At 49.9% G+C, this 16333-nt stretch overlaps 1 protein-coding gene across 1 annotated transcript in view; it reads right to left on the reverse strand.

Moving 5' to 3' along the window:
• LOC103913707 (multidrug and toxin extrusion protein 2-like) overlaps window positions 1-5580 on the reverse strand; it is a 36604-nt gene extending 31024 nt beyond the window's left edge. The window contains exon 1 of the mRNA XM_009320238.1: window positions 5510-5580. Within this exon, the coding sequence (XP_009318513.1) occupies window positions 5510-5580 (71 nt within the window). The remainder of the gene's footprint in view (window positions 1-5509) is intronic.
• Window positions 5581-16333: the final 10753 nt, after the last annotated feature.

Consider the following 16333-nt stretch of genomic DNA (forward strand, 5'->3'; position numbering starts at 1 on the left):
TCTTCCCTGCCAGTGGCTGGTCCTTTCCTTTGTCCTTGTGGCTGCTTCTGCCTGGTGGCTTGGCAGGAGCCCTGGCCGTGCTTGACTTCCCCCGCGGCTGCCGCAGTTGCCCATCTCTTCCCCACAGCAGCTGGAGGTCCGTCCATGCAGCCGTGAAGGTGTGCTGCTGTGGCCTTCACACCGAGATTTGGGAACCTCACCTCCTTTACGCAAAAGCGTTTATTCCGGCCAAGCTTGTGCAGCTGGTATGTGCTAGGCTGCTCAGAGGAGAGAGGACCAAAGCAAACAGGCAGAAGTTCGTCACTTGGATTCGGTCGCTGTCCCAAACTGACTGACCGGTTTGGGTCAGTGGGTTAAACCAGCGTTAAAACATGCTGAAAGCTTGGGGACAGGTGTCTGCCTGCCCAGTTACAGGGATCCCCGTCGCCCTGATGTCAGTGCACTGAGTTCATGCGCCTCCTTTCTGACTTTGTGATGCTACCTTTTCTTCTCAGGGCTTGAAACTGGAGATGTGATTTACACGTGGCACGTGGCTGGGGGAGAATAAGTCGTATAAAAGCTGGTTACCTGTGGTGGCTGCCATCTCTGGCTGAGTGCATCTCTGGCTGCTTCCTCCCCTCGGCTCTTGGGAGCCGGAGTGAGGATTATCCAGAACAAATCCTGTTACCAAGCTGCTTCTGTGGCGCAGTCCTGCTGGGCACAGGGATGAATCCCTCCTCACCCCAGCACCCCCGTCAGCAAAGCAGTTGCAGGACAGGAGCGCCCCACGGGACATAAATCACATCGCTGTTTGCAGATGATGTCACGGGTGAAGATCAGGGATTTTTAGGGTTTCTTTGCCAGAAAGTGGCAGTGTTGATTGCCAGGCTTAGTAGTGAAGAATCTGAAGTTGTGATTCATCCCTCAATCCATGTCTGAAGTATGTGGTGGTAAAGCTAGGAAAATCTGTGTATGTATAAAGTGTTTCCTCTTAGGCAGCTGAGAAACCCTTAGGTGCAGCAGTTATTATTTTACTTAATTGGGATTGAAATATCAAACGCTCAGAATGTGCCAGCTCGTGTCTGTTGTGGGGAAACCTCAATTGCTCAATAGAAATGTCTTTTCATCCTGCCACACTGAAGAGAAAATAAGATCAAATCTATTGAAAAGAAAAATTCCTGACATTTTTTTTTTTGGTCATCTGCTCAAACGGTTGTTCAGGCCCACGGAGGTGGCTCGGCACGGGCGGTTCTTGGTGAGGACATACATTAGAGAGGCAGCTCCTGAGGAGTAAAGTGGTTCTTTGGTGATGCTCAGACTTCCGGTATTTAGTCTGATCTTTTACTTTTTAATTACTCCAGCAATTAGCAGTTACAGATTATGCCTTGCCTTTGCTGTTCTGTATGTGCTTCTTGCATGGCATTTGCTGGCCCCGAGGATAAACCAACCTTGTGCAAAAGCGCATGCCGGCACTGAAGAGGCATCAGTATGTGTATGTGAATCATCATCCATGTGGATGCTTGCTCTGAACCTCTGCAGCCGGTGAGACGGTGCCTGGCTCCGAGCAGCTCGTGCTTTGCCCTTGCTGCCCGTGTCCACCTACAGCCGCTTAGTGGCATACAAACGAGGGGCAAAGGCGAGCTGTGCCTGCTGTTTTCCTCCACTTGTTAAATGATTAGGATCAGGCTCGCAGTAGTTGAAGACCGGACAGAGCCCACCGGTGACGCGTGGGGTGTTGGTGCAGTGGGCTCATCGCCAGAGGGATGCTGAGAACGTGAACCCTGTAAACAAGAAATGAAACTCGTTCTGTAGCTGAGCAAGTTAGAGACTGTGCCACAGAGGTAGCGAGGAAGACCCCTGCCTCACGTGAGCTTGGGCGGTCACTTTTCTCACAATTTTGTTTTGTTTTTCTCTGCCATTACTAGCAGCATTTGCTTCGTTCAGAGTTTCAAGCTATATGAACCAGTGTGTAATTCCCATGGAGGGTACGTCACGCTGACACAGAGCTGCCAGACACCTTCTGATTTCAAAGTTGGGAACTGCCATTTACTCATACTGTGTTTTCAGTGTTTCTTGTTTCTGCTGCTGAAAGCACCTACCAACAGAGAAATGGATATTGATGCGAGCAGCGCCTGCTGCAGCGCAGAGCCTGTTGTTCAGCTAATCAGGTGAACGAACGGTCTCACTCCAGATTCCCTGTTAAGAGCTGCTGAAGAACACCGCAGGGTTTTTCCCCCCTTGCTTAACTTAGTGTTACTAAAGAAAATAAGTTTAATCAAGTCCAGACCTTTTTGCAGGAATCGCTGTGCTCTTCTCCCCGCCGTGCTCTCCTTCCCCTCGCAGCGAGCAGAGGGCACCGCTCTGACTCGGCCAGCGCTCACCCGTTGTGTTGGAAGAGCCTTGTTTGCTTGGTGGGGTTCAAAGATCCCGCAGTGGCTGTCCGAAGAAAAGAGAAAAATCCCAGTGGTCTGGCTGCCATCCCTCCGCTCTCCTGCCTGTCGCAGCCCGTCCAAGCCCGATTTCTGCTCAGGTATGAGCTCTTTTCCATTCTGTTTACGCTCCACTTAACCAAAAGAGGTTGGAGCCAGATGATTTTTCTGCAGAGGATATAATTTCATTGGAGAGAAGCAGGAATTTGTAAAACAATCCATGGGATTAGTAGCACCTCGGCTCCTGCAGGATCTCCCCACCCCCTTCTCGAGTCTTATTTCTGTTCTTTGAAAGCTGAAATTTCCATTGCTGTTGATGCTCTGCCAGGCACTCTAGCAGGGTTACTTTCCCTTGGATGCAGTTCAAGAAACCATCGTTCCTTTTCTCTATCGTTCGTCATCAAAGGGCGAGGAGCACCTTCCCTGCACTGCCCTGCTGCCTCCAGCGCTGGCAAGAGTAGATGGCCGTGGCTGCTCTTCAGACCCACCATGCTAGAAATGTGAATTAGAAAAGCTTTTGGTGGTAGGAAGCTGAAGCATTTGTGTCCTCAAGAAAATATACTTTAACATTTAAAAAAACCCAAACCAAAATCTGTTGAGGGTACCGGCAGAGGTCTTGGTTAAAGCCCTCATCCACCAAAGCAGTGATCTGAAGGTGAAAGGCTCATCTTTGTCATGTGCTTTACGTTTGTACATTTAGGCGGGAGTGGCCTAAGGACTTTTGAGAGACTCGTAGCATGACATTTTTATTTTAGTAAAGACTGCTGAAGTCAGAGGTTATAGGTAAAAAAAAATCTTGGGGCAAGGGCAGCTTCAAAGTGGGGGTGGTTTGGGGTCTGCCCAGGCTGGAGCCCGCGGCAGGTCTTGCCTTTGCCGGCCATTGTGCTCTGCCGGGTACCGTAGCACAGGATGGAGTTACCAAGGAGGGCTAGACGGGAGAGGAAACCCACCCTCCTGCTTCCCCCAGCTATGCCCTCTGCTCGGGCGCAGTCTGCTTCCTCTGGCACTGGGGATGTGTTCCAGTTTTATCGTATCTTCCTTGCTTTTAGGGTTCAGGCTAACTCTTTCACATAATCGTAGTGTGTAGATCAAAAAAAAATAGTTTGTTAGAACTAAAAAAAAAAAAAAGAAGAGAAAATATGTTGAGGAAGGAAAAGAAAGCCCAAGCATAGCTTTCTGCTGCTTGTAGGAGGAGCTGGCTACAGGACAGACTGTATTCTCATTGCTTCTCCATGCATGTCAGTGTGATATCTTTAATCTTGGTGATGTGTATCATTTAAGTAGACTGTTGGGTGCACTGGTGTGTGTCTGCTTCCTATACGTCCACCTGATTTACCTGACCTCTCCTTATCCTCTGCCTTGGTTGTCATAATGAAACTACAACACGTTTTAGGGTTTTTGGGGGAAAACCCATTTTCCTAGAGAGAATATAGAGGTTTGCTGGATTTTCAGAGAAAATATATGAGCTTTACTGACAGGACAACCGGCCGAGCAAGTTAGTGGTGGATTTGAGATGTTAGCTTTGTGGCTTTTGTCTACCAGAGCCTGAGCAGTATTTGATGTGCAGACATGCTTTCAGACATTTCTCATAGAGAAGGTGTTGGCAGGTCTGTTGTTAACACCCTTGCCTTTAGGCCAAACTATTGAAAATTCAAGTTCAGCTTGAATCTCATTTCAATGGCTTGGAAGGCTGCAATCTGATGGGCTGAAAAATCTCGTCCAACTCCAGGCCTTATTAGGAGCTTAATCTGAAGTGCAGCCAAAGCCGAATAAGGGGGAGGGCAAAAAAAAAAGCAGTAAAATGGAACAAGAAATGTGCATCCAATTTACAGTATTCCTCTGCAAGCTTAGTTCAGCCCCCTGTATGCATTACGATGCAGTTTCTAATACGGGATCACATATGGTTTTTTTCCATGGCACCCCTGCCCTCGCTGCTCAGGGAGGGCAGTCGAGGCGGCCCAGTGAAGGATGGGGGTGCGTGTGTAGGACCTCTGCCCTTGCACGGTGCAGGATTTGGAGGGCAGGGAGTGAGGCAAGTCATGGAAAAATAGCAAGGGTAAAGCGATGGTTAAGGAGATGGGATTCCTGCTCTGCTTCTGCCTCAGGGCTCGTGTATGGCACTGGGTAAATTGCTTTTCATGCACAGTGAGGGACTTGATTTGCTGGGTCCCCAGGCTGAGGGTTGAGTTGCAGAAGTGCCGAGTGCTCCTGCTGCAGATGATCTCATGGGAAGTTGTATGTCAAACATTTAAAATGCCGCTCGGTGCTATTTATTTTTTAAAAAGGGAGCTGTAGGCTGATTCTGGAACTGGATGCCCAGAGCTTCTCTGTACCTCTTTTCTTCAGCTATAAACTGGAGGTGTTGTGAACATAGTTCTCTAGGATTTTATGAAAATAAATTCATAATCGTTTGAGAAGTATCCCAGTCTGCAGTGGCAAGACGCCTTCATTTTTGCCTTGGAGCAGCACATGAAAAGTGTGAAGTGAAGAGGGCTGAGTGCCGTGCATGAACAACCAGTCGAAAACCAAAACTGAATAATTCCTCGCTTATTGAGCATCTTCTATTCTCCGTACTAACTGCGTCAGGACTGCATGCACATGTGGTATGTGGCCATGCTGTAAAGACCCTACGCAAGTGGACCAGATCAAAGCCACAGAGAAAACTAATTTCCAGCACATCCTAGCTTTTTAGGGCTTGGCAACTGTAATATTTTCTTAATGCAGCCCTTCAGATGTAATATGGTATAAATTACAGGACTGGGCGAGTAAGAATTTGTGTGCAGAGGCAACAGGCATCGCTCTGTAGCAAACCTTACAGGGAGGAAGTCGAATGTCTTGGTCCTGAAGGTGGTAATTTGTTTGCATTTCTGTCTTGTTCCAGAAAGTGGGAGGTTTTTGGATCATCCAGGAAGGACCTTGTGTGTAGTTTAGGCTGCTAATGCCAGATGTCTGCTTTTGGCTTATCTGAACGTGGGTTTCGTTTGATCTTTAGGTTGGACCACTGTTGTGTGTTGGAGCCTCGCTTGCAGAATAGCTCCTGTGTCCATCAAAGAAAGAGGTTGAGGAAGTTATTTTTTCTGTGGTTTTATGGAACTCTATACCATCGTCTGTCGCTAAGGAAGATGTGACGCACGATGGCTTTGCAACTATGCAGCTTGATGGAGAGGCGCATAGCTGCGGATGCTGTCACAGGGATGCTCCAGCAAGAGGTTTGTGAAGTCGAGAGGCAGCTAGCGTCCCTCTCCCTTCTCCAGTATCCTTTGGACTTTGTTCCAGCTTATCTCCTTCCCCTCAAAATGCGGACTGGGAGCTGCAAAGCTCTTCGCAGGAGGAGCAGCATGTTTCGTACCAGCCTGGCAAGAAAAGCCCCATCAGCCGTGCCGTCGGGAGTCAGGGCTGCGCTCAGCCTGCTCCTCCAGGGCTCTGCAAGGTTTCGAACACAGCTCGCTTAAATCAGCAGATGTTGTCAGGCATGCACAGGCAAAACCTTGCTCTAATTCACTAATTATAAAAATTCCTGGCAGAAGCTCCGTGTGAGTCAGCTACAAAAAAATTACTTAGGAAAAAAATAAGTTTATGGTATAAGGCTGACTTTAGCACACAAGAAGAAAGGAAGCTGGGGCTTTCTGTAAATCAAGTTGGTCATCCAGCTTTAGCCCACCGTGTCCTTGTCTGGAGAGAGCGGCGAGGGGAGAAGCGGAGTGGTGAAAGCCCAGGGGCTTGTCCCGCTCTGCCCGCAGCTCTCTGAAGCTGGTGGTGTGGCAAGGGGTGGATGGAGAGTTTCCTTTCCACTGCCACAGGAGAGCCGGTGCCCAGCCCGGGAGCTGGCGTGGCTCTGGCTTGTGAATCAGGGCAAGGCAGCCCCTTCCCTGCCAGCCCTGAGGATGGGAGGAGGCTGCTCCTGCCTGCTCGGGGTTCATGTTTGCCTTTCACCTCGCTGCACACACCGACTGGCACGGGGAACCGAGGAAACCGTGGATCCGGACAGGTCTTGAATTATCTGCAAAGGGTGTTCGCAGCGCTGTCTCCTGGAGAAGCTGCCTTTTTTTTTTCCTTTGTAAACATTATATTTTATTTTGTTTTTGTTAAAAAGCCCACATAAATAATTTCCCTTGGAATCTTTTGCAGGCGTCTGCTCTGAGTGTGTTTTGGCCTCACTGCCCAGTGCTGGTTTTGAATCCCAGTCCCAGTGGTGGGAAGTTTTTAGAATTAATGCCAGTTGTATTTTTTTTAATGGAATCACAGTGTCCGCCTGTGGGTTTTAAACAAATATCCTTGGCTTTATGTTTTGCCTGCAAGTAGCCAGTATCCAAAGGGTGTGTAGCCAACAACAGTGATTCGGCAAGGGTGCAGCATTTCCCCTTTGTCAAAAATGACTTTTTATTTCTTTTTGTAACCTAGCGTGCACCTTCCCGACCCTGCTGCTGTAGCTAGCTGTTCTGATCCACTGCAGCAGCAGGATACGTGCCTTTGCGTGGGGCTGTGGTGCAGGCTCCCAAGGGAGGTGTGTGGAAGCCCCATCAGTGAGTAATTTAAAATTGCACCTGGGGAATATGGAGTAGGAAACAATCCTACCTAGTGCCTCTGGGAATGGATGCGTCTTTACAGGGTTGACTTTTCAGCTGGGCAAAACTTATTGCTTGCACTTAGCACGTACTTGCGCGGAATTTTCTGCCTCCCCCGGCTCCCTTTTCACTTTTGAACCTGGCTTTAAGATGTGGCTCCCAAAGCAGAAGAGAATTTTTCAGGATGTAGCACCATCCTTTTGATCCCAACCTTCCCTTTATTTCCTTTCCAGGATGTCTTTTGTAATACAACCTCACTGTCCTTCCTCTGCTGCCGCTCTCCCTTGCCGACCTGCCGGTGCAGGTTTCTGGCAGGAAGGTGAGCATCTGTGCACCACTGCTCTACCGCCGAGGTGTGCCCCACGGGTGCTGGCATCCCTCCCTTCGACGAAACACCGAGCACAGCCTCTCCAAACTGCGCTGTCTCGCCCAGGAGCAGCTGGGAGCCAGGAGGGCTGTTTTCTCAGGAAAAAACAGCTTTGCTGGGGTGGGCAGCATGCTGTGGTCAGCCCCCCACAGCCACACGTGTGTGTTACAGTGAGTCTGTTGTTCAAGTGCTTCTCAGCGTTTCCAATACGAAAACTAGTTTTGGCAGCACTAAGTTGTCTGCAAAGTTGCTGTTGTTTGGGTTTGTTTTTTTTTTTTAATACACTGTTCTCCAAGGAGCTTTTAAGAACACGCAACTCCCCGGTGTCTCCAGTGCAGCAGTGACGACTGTAGCTCTCGTCAGCTGTACTTTTTATAGTCCTTTTCCCTTTGGTCAGCAGTTTTTATAGTTCTTTTCCCTTTGATGTTGGTAACTGTCAGCAAAGAAGTTTGAAGCTGGTCTGATAGGTAATAGCTGATAGATAATGTAAAGTATTAGTAAAGAAATGAGAAGCGAGCAGAAGACCGTGCGGTGGTGGTACCAGCAGGAACATCCAGTGAAAGCAGTTGATTTTAGTGTTGAGGAAGGTCAGTATAAACATGCCTTTCACCTGGGATGGGAGAGGGAGGCAGAAATCCTGAAAACAGGTTTGTATCTGCATGAAGCTTCTGTACCTGAAGAGCCATCTATATCCTAGAAGAGACTTTTATTTATTCCTTGGAATCTGAAGTTTGGAGAGCGTGTGTTGGCCATGCAAACTCTCAGCCTTGCCATAAATCTGTGTTTTGGCAGTGCTTGTCCAAATGCCATATTATCCAGATAGGAATAGATAGGGGATTAAAGCGGAATCCTTTGCTATTTATGGACTCCCTTGGGGAATACGTTGTAATATTCTTTTGAATCAACTAAAAGGTAACCACAACAACCCAATGCTGCACATGCTAAATCTTCCCTGTGGCCCTCCTGTAGACCTGCAGAGGGGAAAGGGGGGATGCGGTGAGATATTTCAGCTTGCAGATCTGAAATAGCATTGTTCGCGCTTTAACGATCCGCCACCTGCTGATTCCCTGGGATTCAGAACAGAATGTGGGACACGTGCTTATTTTTTTTCATAAATGGGCTGGGTTTGGAGCTTTAAATCTCTCCTTTCGTAAGCAAGTGCAGACTTGGAAAGTATTAATTATTTTGTACTATCTGTAAAAGCATCTTTCTGTAGAAGTTGTTAAGTCTTTCCCTCTCACTTCGTAACTATCTTTACAAACTCAGGTCCTGCGTATCTGGGTATCCCTGTTGGCGCAGGAGTGGAGAAGCAGGCTGGGTGCCAGCGTGCCAGACGGAGTCTGGAAGCGTTCAGTGGAGCTGCTGGCTCAGACCATCCTGATGCCCTTCAGCAAACTGAGCAGCAAGAACTTATCCAAGAAGGGCTTTTCTCCTCTTTTTGAAATTGCCAGTAATCCAAAGTGCCGCATATGTGTGCACAGGGTTTAACCTTCCCGTCTCCAGCTCTGCCCAGTGGAGAGAGGAGGTCCTCAGCCCTCCTGGAGAAAACACAGAAGACCCAGTCCAGCTGTGTTTGAGTTTTATGCTGCTGTATGTTGGGGCACTGTAGAAGGGTCTGTGCAGGTGGACCTCTTCCCTCAGCTGCGTCCTGGAGAGCAGTACCACCAAGGACCGGGCACCTGGACCCTCAGACACCCCTTCGTTTGCCCACCGCCTTGCAAAACCACGTGCATGGTTTATAATGTGCAGAGCAAATACTATGAACTTCATAAATTGAAGACAATCAAAGTTTTTGTGTGAGGGTGCAGCTTTACAGACCAGCTGTCTCCAGTTTGATTTCTCCAGGCTTGGGAATTTACTGGGTTTGGGTGTTCATTCCAGCTGCCCAGCCCCAGGGGCGTGCGTCTGCAAGGGGGCCAGGGCGTGCTCCTTGCCCGCTTCGTGGTGGGGGAGAGTAACGCAGACTATGAAACGTCGGTTTCTCTTCCAAAACTCACTTGCTTTTTATTCAGGAGCAGCAGGTTTGTTCTTGGGGGGAGGAGCACACCTCGCTTCCCGCATCACCTTCGTGCAGGGCTTAATGCAGCCTGTTTTTGTACGTGCTCGCTGAGAAACGGCAAAAATCAGGAGCAAGTGCAGGACCAGCGCTTTCTTTCTCCTTTACCTGCCTGTTTGACTGGATAGTATGCGTGGCCTTGCCTTGCTGTTTACCTTAGGGTTTGTTATGACAATGAAGATGGATTTTTCCTGGCTCTTGCACGAGCAGTATGTAAACCAACATGATGCAGTACGCGGTCAGCACGTGTCCTGCCACGGCCTGGGAACTCGGGCTGTTCTTTGGTGCGCCCATTGACATCAACTTGTTGCTCGGTGTCTGCATTGCACCTCTGCGACTGGGAAGCACGTCTCTTCTCATGCTTGCAGGCACTTGCGCTGCTCACCAACACACAGGGACTAGTTTCAAATTGCTTTTTCTGGAAATAGGAGCATTTGGGAGAAGGGATACTTTTGAGGTATCTCTGTCTTCACCTGTGGACCTGGTGAATTCTTGGAAACCATGGGGAGGGAGTCTGAGCCTGTATTTCCCACCTAGGGAATTGTTTTTTTTTTTTCCCCCGTGCCTCATAATTCCTGGGTGATTTCTGTAATTTATCAATGCTAGCTTGTCAGCAGAGACTTGGAATAAAAAGCTTTGTAGTGTGCTGCTTAGCTGGCTGTATAAACATGAAAGTACCAGGTTTTTAACTAGCTTGCTCACATGGCTTTCCTCTGCAAAGGTTTAGCCAAAACACTCCGCTAGATAAAAGGGATGCTGAGAAAGTCCAGGTCAGCCGGAGATTGTCTGAGAAGGGGTATAACATTGATCTTTGTTTAGTTTTACTTTTATTTCTTGTAACTCCTCAGTAAGAGCAGGGAACGAGGATAAATTGTTTTCATCTCTTGGTGGTCAAAGATTAAGATGGATGAGGCAGTGGGCTGCCTGGAAGAAGCTGTTAAGTAAGAGCCTGGCTGTGTCCCCCCTCTCTTGCCTCTTGGATTAACTTGGCTTCATGCTTCCCAGGCGCCCTTCCCCACGCTCCACCTTAAATATCTGGTGAGTGATTGCCTTGAGTTTTCTGAGCTCTTTGAACTAGAATAAATGAGAAGGGCTCTGGGGATGAGGCCTCTCATCGGTCACTTGCCTTTCACCTCAGAGGGCAGGGGTTTGCATCAGGTGTGGCATTAAATGCACAGGGTTTGGTGCCCCTTAGGTCACGTCCTGCCTGAACTGCTGGGTGTTTGCTGTAGCTGGCACAGATACGAGCATTGTCTCATGGAGTTTAAGAGTAAAGAAAGGGCGAAGGAGGCTTTGGGTAAGAGGCAGCGCAGTGTTTGGGTTCAGGCTCTGGGATTTCAGGGTCTTCGTTTGCCATTCTTTGTGCAAGTTTTCACAGAACAGGAATATATCTCATCTGCATCCCCAATTCAAATCAGCAGGGAGAAGTTTCCAGGAAACTTTGGGCTATATTCATCCCATTTTGGGAGGGTGCAGAAGGGGTGTACCGTTGGGAAGTGGGATTTTCGGGCTGGCATCTGTGGGAGCAAAGGCACTGTGCTCATGGTGGAGGGTGTACCGCAGCGTCATTGCGCTTTAGGTATTTAGTGAATTCTGTTTGTAAAAGTGAAGTCAGTTCATAACCAAAAGTGCCTGCGGGGTTGAAAATGCAAGACCCTTGGATAGGGGAAACAGTTGTGTCGGAGCCCCAATATTTTGCCCCGTTTGAGGTAGGGCGGAGGGTGTTGCTCTTTGGCACCCGTGCGTGGTGTAATTAAGACTCACTTTACATGGGAGATGTGAAGCTGCTGTGCTGGGGCAGAGTGGGAGCAGGGCTGGCTCTGCTCTGCCCTGTAGCAGCTCCTACCCCTGCTCCAGGGCAGCCCTGCCTTGGCAAGCCCTCCCGCTCCTGCCTCTCTGGTCAGCCTCTCGTGGATGATTGAGAGGCTCCTGGCACCCGTGTCCTTGCGCAATACTCTCTTAATGTTCTATTTTGTTAAAGACAGTCTGAAGAAGGTGCTGGCTGGATCTGGGTGCAGGCGGGGATTGTTGGTCCCTCGTGTTCTGCTTTGCACGCTCAGGCAGCAATGGGGAAGGAGCGTCGGAGAAATGCTCATCTTTGCACCTGACAAACGGGGCTCCCTGGGGTGCTGCAGTAGCTGGACTTGAGTTCTGAAGCACCAAGAGAATTTCCTACAGAAACACGTCACCGCTATTTGCTGCTGCTGCTGGAACAGCCTCTGGCTGGTGTCCTTCGTAGTGTCACTAAGAGGGGACCAAAGCTTTTTACTCTCTCGGCTCTTTACCCCGAGCCAAAAGCTTTGGGGTGGGGAGGAGCTGGTGGGTGCAGGCGGGTCGGGCAGGACGCTGGGCACTGGCCCTCCAGTGCGTGGCGGGGCGGCTGCCTTCCTGCCTTTCCTGCCCTTTGATGTGCTGCGGGGTATATAATGAGCATCTGCCCTTTAAGAGAAAACAGATTTGAGTTATAAAGTTGAAAAAAGAGGGAGCAATTTTGCTTAATCATTTTCACACAGATCCATAGGCGTTTCTGTAAGAGCGAGCAGCATCTGGTTCAAGGGCAGCCTTGGCTGCTTTAAGCTCTCCTGCAGCTTCTGCAGTGTCAGGCAGAGATTGATGTTCCAGATGCTGTTCCCAGCAGTAGGATCAATGACATGCTTATTCAGACTTTTCATTTTTTAAAGAGGAAAAAAAGAGTAGATTGTACTTTTTAAGATTATCTGAAGTATCAAGTATCTGTGAGCCTTTCCCCCCCTGCCCCCCCCAAGTAGGGTGCTGCAAATTATTTCCCTATTTATGAACACCACTCAGAAAGCAGAAGGAAGTGAGCTGCCTGCCTTGGTACCGTGGTATTCACCCATTCCCTCCCTCCAGCTTCTAATCACTGCAAGAAATACAGGATTTCTTTATTCCAAACACAAAGCATTCATTTCAAGGAGAAAGGACTTAAATGCAGTAATGCCCCTGTGCCCTGCAAGCTGCACAGGCTGTCCTGGCCTGCGCTTTCTGGGCGTCTCCAAACTTGTTTGTGTATGTGAGAAAATTACTGAGCGACAAGGAAAGTGCTGGAAAGCTTTGGGGATTTGATTTAGATCTGATGAAAATGCAAGGCTGCTGCCTGGTCAGCTTGTCAAGGTGGCTGCGAAAATGGCTGCTGTGGTTTGCCAAAACCACGCTTGTTATTTACCCATTTCCATCTGTAGGGGCGTCAATACTACCCGCCTCTGAGAGCCTCGTGGTGGTCGGTGTGTTGTTTTGGAGGTGGAGAGGCCCTGGGAGAGAATGATGTCGCTTACCAAAGTCCCTGGATTTGCAGGGGCTCTCCCTGTGTCACCACAGCGAGTCCCATGGGAATGAGAGTCCTTAACCACTGCACCAGCTCCCTTATCTGCTGCCTTGGCTGATGAGCTTTAATTACCGAGATCACAACTGCTGTGTTTTCCTTGGGATGCTACAGCTACATTTGGCTCCTGGCATATCCTTCGGCTGTCCTGGAATGAGAGTTTCTGATGGCGATCCCTAAAAGCCACTCACCAAGAGAAGCAACAGCATCTTGTCCATCTCAGGAAGAGTTTGGCTCACTGCTGGGATGGACCCTGAAGCCCACGCTTGGCTTTCAGCGGCATGAGCATGCAGCATCCGAGCAGACCTGCTGTCTTGGCCAGGGTAGATGTTGCAGGTTAATTTTTGCCTGTTGGGGGTCTGCACGCTGCATGAGATACAGAAAAAAATTCCACAAAGCAAACTGGAATTAAGCTGCAGGTTTTGTTCTCATTAGTGTAAAATCATGAAATCTGGTGTTTCTGATGTCTCTAAGGAGAGAAGGAGAATTAACTCCTGGAGAATGTAACCGGAGGATACTTAAAAGGCAAATTGTTCACATACTTCCTTTAAAATTTGCATGAGTGTAGTAAAAGGTCATCGTAACTGCAGAGTCTCCTCCTCAGATCCTCGCCTGCCGGTGGCTGATTGCAAGAGCCTGTTGCTAAGTGTTCCTGGAAACGGCATAAAGATGAAGCAAGATAATTGAACAAGAAGGGGGGAGTGGTGGGGGGGAAAGCTTGGAGCTCGCAGCCGAACTGCAAGGCTGCCAAACGAGATGAGTATGTTGGAGTTTGACTCGGTGGCTGCATTTAATCAGTTCCGACCCAGGGGCGGGGAATGGGTGACTGAGCCTGAAAACTTTGTGGAAGATCCTTGGAAAAAGCCGCTTGGACGCAAGCGGATGATTTGCTTGCGTTTCCCATGGCTCGTCCAACTCCACACACGTTGCTTCCTAGCACTGAGGCTGGAGCGGGGATGGGAAGGCAGACTGTGCTCCCACGGTGCTTTGTGCTCTTTTCTTGGATAAAATCTCTGTTCCTGCAGCGTGCATTTTGTTAGCCTGGGATCTTTTTTCTGGACGGTCAGTAATCACAGAAAGCAAAAGGATGAAACAAGAACGCAAACAAACAAATCCAGATCTTGACTAAGGCAGAAAGCCTTCAACTCGGGATGACTTGAGGGGTATTTTCTGCCCGTCTCAGGTCAGGCTCCCCTCTGAGGAAACAACTGATGGTTGTTTCCTATGTTGCAGAATCGAATAAACCCCTGATGCAGCTCCTTTTTATGGCTGAAAAGGAAGCAAAACTTTCTTCTTAACTTTGGTCTTTCTCTAGTTGAAGCCCTTGTAAAAATACCAGACGTTCTCCATCTCCATGGATTGATTTCCTGGAAGCAGTTTTAATAACTGTTTCTGGAGTGATTTTTATCATCCCAGAGCATTTTACAAACTCTGAATATAGTAACAGCTGAAATACAGCCCCATCTGAGGAAGGTCGCTGCCAGTGCACAGCAGTCTTTGGCGTTTGATAAAAGAACACATGATCAGTTCTTCTTTTTGCACAGAATCTCCCTTATTCCCACCAAAACGATGAGGTCGCACTCCCGCTGTCCAGCCCTCTGCGTCACCTCCTGGTTTGCCGTCGACTCGGAAGCCCCTGTGGCAGAGCAGGCGCCGGGCACCCTCGCCTCACTGAAGCCTGTGATTTCCAAGCCTCCCCCTCCAACTGGGGCTGGCTGTCAGCAGAGGGAATTAATATGCCGCGTCTTATCTGACATTTTGGATGCCCCGGTGGGATTCGCGTTGTCATCGGTTCCTGGCAGCAGCCTCTCGTTTTGCCGTGGCTGCCTTCGTGCCGTGCTCGGGGTGGTGGGAGGGACACTGTGCCTGAGGCTCGCTCGCACCAGGGGTCAGTCCTGCCTTCCCGGTGCCGTATTTCATCCATGTGCTGACTCATGGGCTCTCTCCCCTTTGAGAAACTATTTATTTTGTGACTTCTGTCAGTCAAGTCAGGATGTAGCTGGAGCTTTTGACCTTGCTACTGATTTATCACCATCCCTGTTCATCTTTTTAATTGGCTTGGCAATTGCAAGACATGCCGATCAAGCCTTAAAATAGAGGGAGCCCCAGCCTGCTGTCTCATTCCTCCCCGGTCGATGGCTCTGGAGCCAGGGGCCTCTTGCGTCTCGGTGCTGGGTTTCACAGGATGGGTCGGGTTCCCTTGCTTGCCCTGCACCTGGCCCACCATGTGTGTGTGTCACAAACCCCACACCCCCTCGGCCCTGTCTGCCTGGCCCCCTCCGGGCTTGCCCGGCACTGGTTATCCTTCCCCATCCAAGCAGCTGGAAATGGCTTTTGCAAGCGCCTCCCTGCTCTGCGTCCATGCCCGGCTCAAACCACGTCTCTGCTCCTTCCCCCGGCCCTCCCCATTTCCCTGTCCCTTCTCCTCACAGCTAATGCCACCAGCTCTGCTGGAGGGAAGGGATGGGAAAGCCCCTCTGCAAAAGAGCAGTTGGGTGGGGAAGCGGGTTCTCCAGCCTCCCGCCTGCTGGCTTGTGCTGCCGTTGAGATGTTAGTGCCTCTGAGCTGCCGTCAGCATTGTTCTGGTCTGGTTTTTAATGTGTGCAGGTGATTATTGCAGATGTGGGACTCGCAGTGGCCTTCTCCTGTGTAGACGTCAGTAGCTCGGTGTTGGGCAGGTTTATGCTCCCAGCCTGCAGCCTTTCTGCAGAGGGGGTGAGTGACGGTCCGGGGAGCAGGAGCAAGAGAAGAAGTGCTCGGCAGGAGAGTGTTTTCCAGGCAGCCTGACCCGTTACATCCGTCCTGCCTGTGTCACGAGTCAGTGTGATGGTGTTCCCTGCAGGGCACCCAGTGCCAGCTCAGGCCACCGTGACTCTGGGGCTCAGTCGTGCTTGTGACGTGTGTTAAGAGGACACAGAGGCCCTGAGAGCGCGTCATCATCAGTGGTTTAGCCCAGAGCAGTTTTGGCAGTGGGATGTTTGTGCAGGATGGACTTTAATGGCTCCAGAGGAGAAGTCTCCTGCGAGCGCCGTGGCTGTGCTGGATTGGCGTGGGCTGTGGGACCCCCTTCCACCCCAAGAGCCAAGCAGGAGTGGGATAACTCCAAGCTGTCTCTGGCAGGGATTGCTCTTTCTAGCTGGAGCTTGAGAGCACCTGGGTCTGGTTAGCTCCTGGCCTATTTTGACCTGAGTGGAGTTACGGAGTGAATCCCTCGAGCTGTGCCGCCCTTCCGAGCTGCAAGCAGAGCCCATTGCCTGTCTTGCATGCAAAGCCCAGAGCTGCCCCGACAGCGTGGGCTGCGAGCAGGCGCCGGGGGCTGTGGTTATGGCCTTTTTAGCTCTGCAGCTGTGTAACCTTTGCATGAAAATCCTCCTTGGGTTGCAAACCAGGAGTGCTGCCAGACTGAGATTCAACGCCGTCGGCTTTGAGACGCTGAGATGGATGCGGCTGTAGGGAGGGCCAGACCAACCAGTGCACCCTCTCCTGAGATCAACTGGAGGAAAGTAGTTGCTTTTAAATAGTCCGAGTGTTTGCAGTGATGCAAGTGCTGTGCTGAGTGGAGGTTTTTGTAATGAAGTGTCAGCAGTGATGCTATGG

The sequence above is a fragment of the Pygoscelis adeliae genome, unplaced genomic scaffold, assembly GCF_000699105.1.
Source record: "Pygoscelis adeliae isolate BGI_AS28 unplaced genomic scaffold, ASM69910v1 Scaffold913, whole genome shotgun sequence".
NCBI classification, from domain to species: Eukaryota; Metazoa; Chordata; class Aves; order Sphenisciformes; family Spheniscidae; genus Pygoscelis; species Pygoscelis adeliae.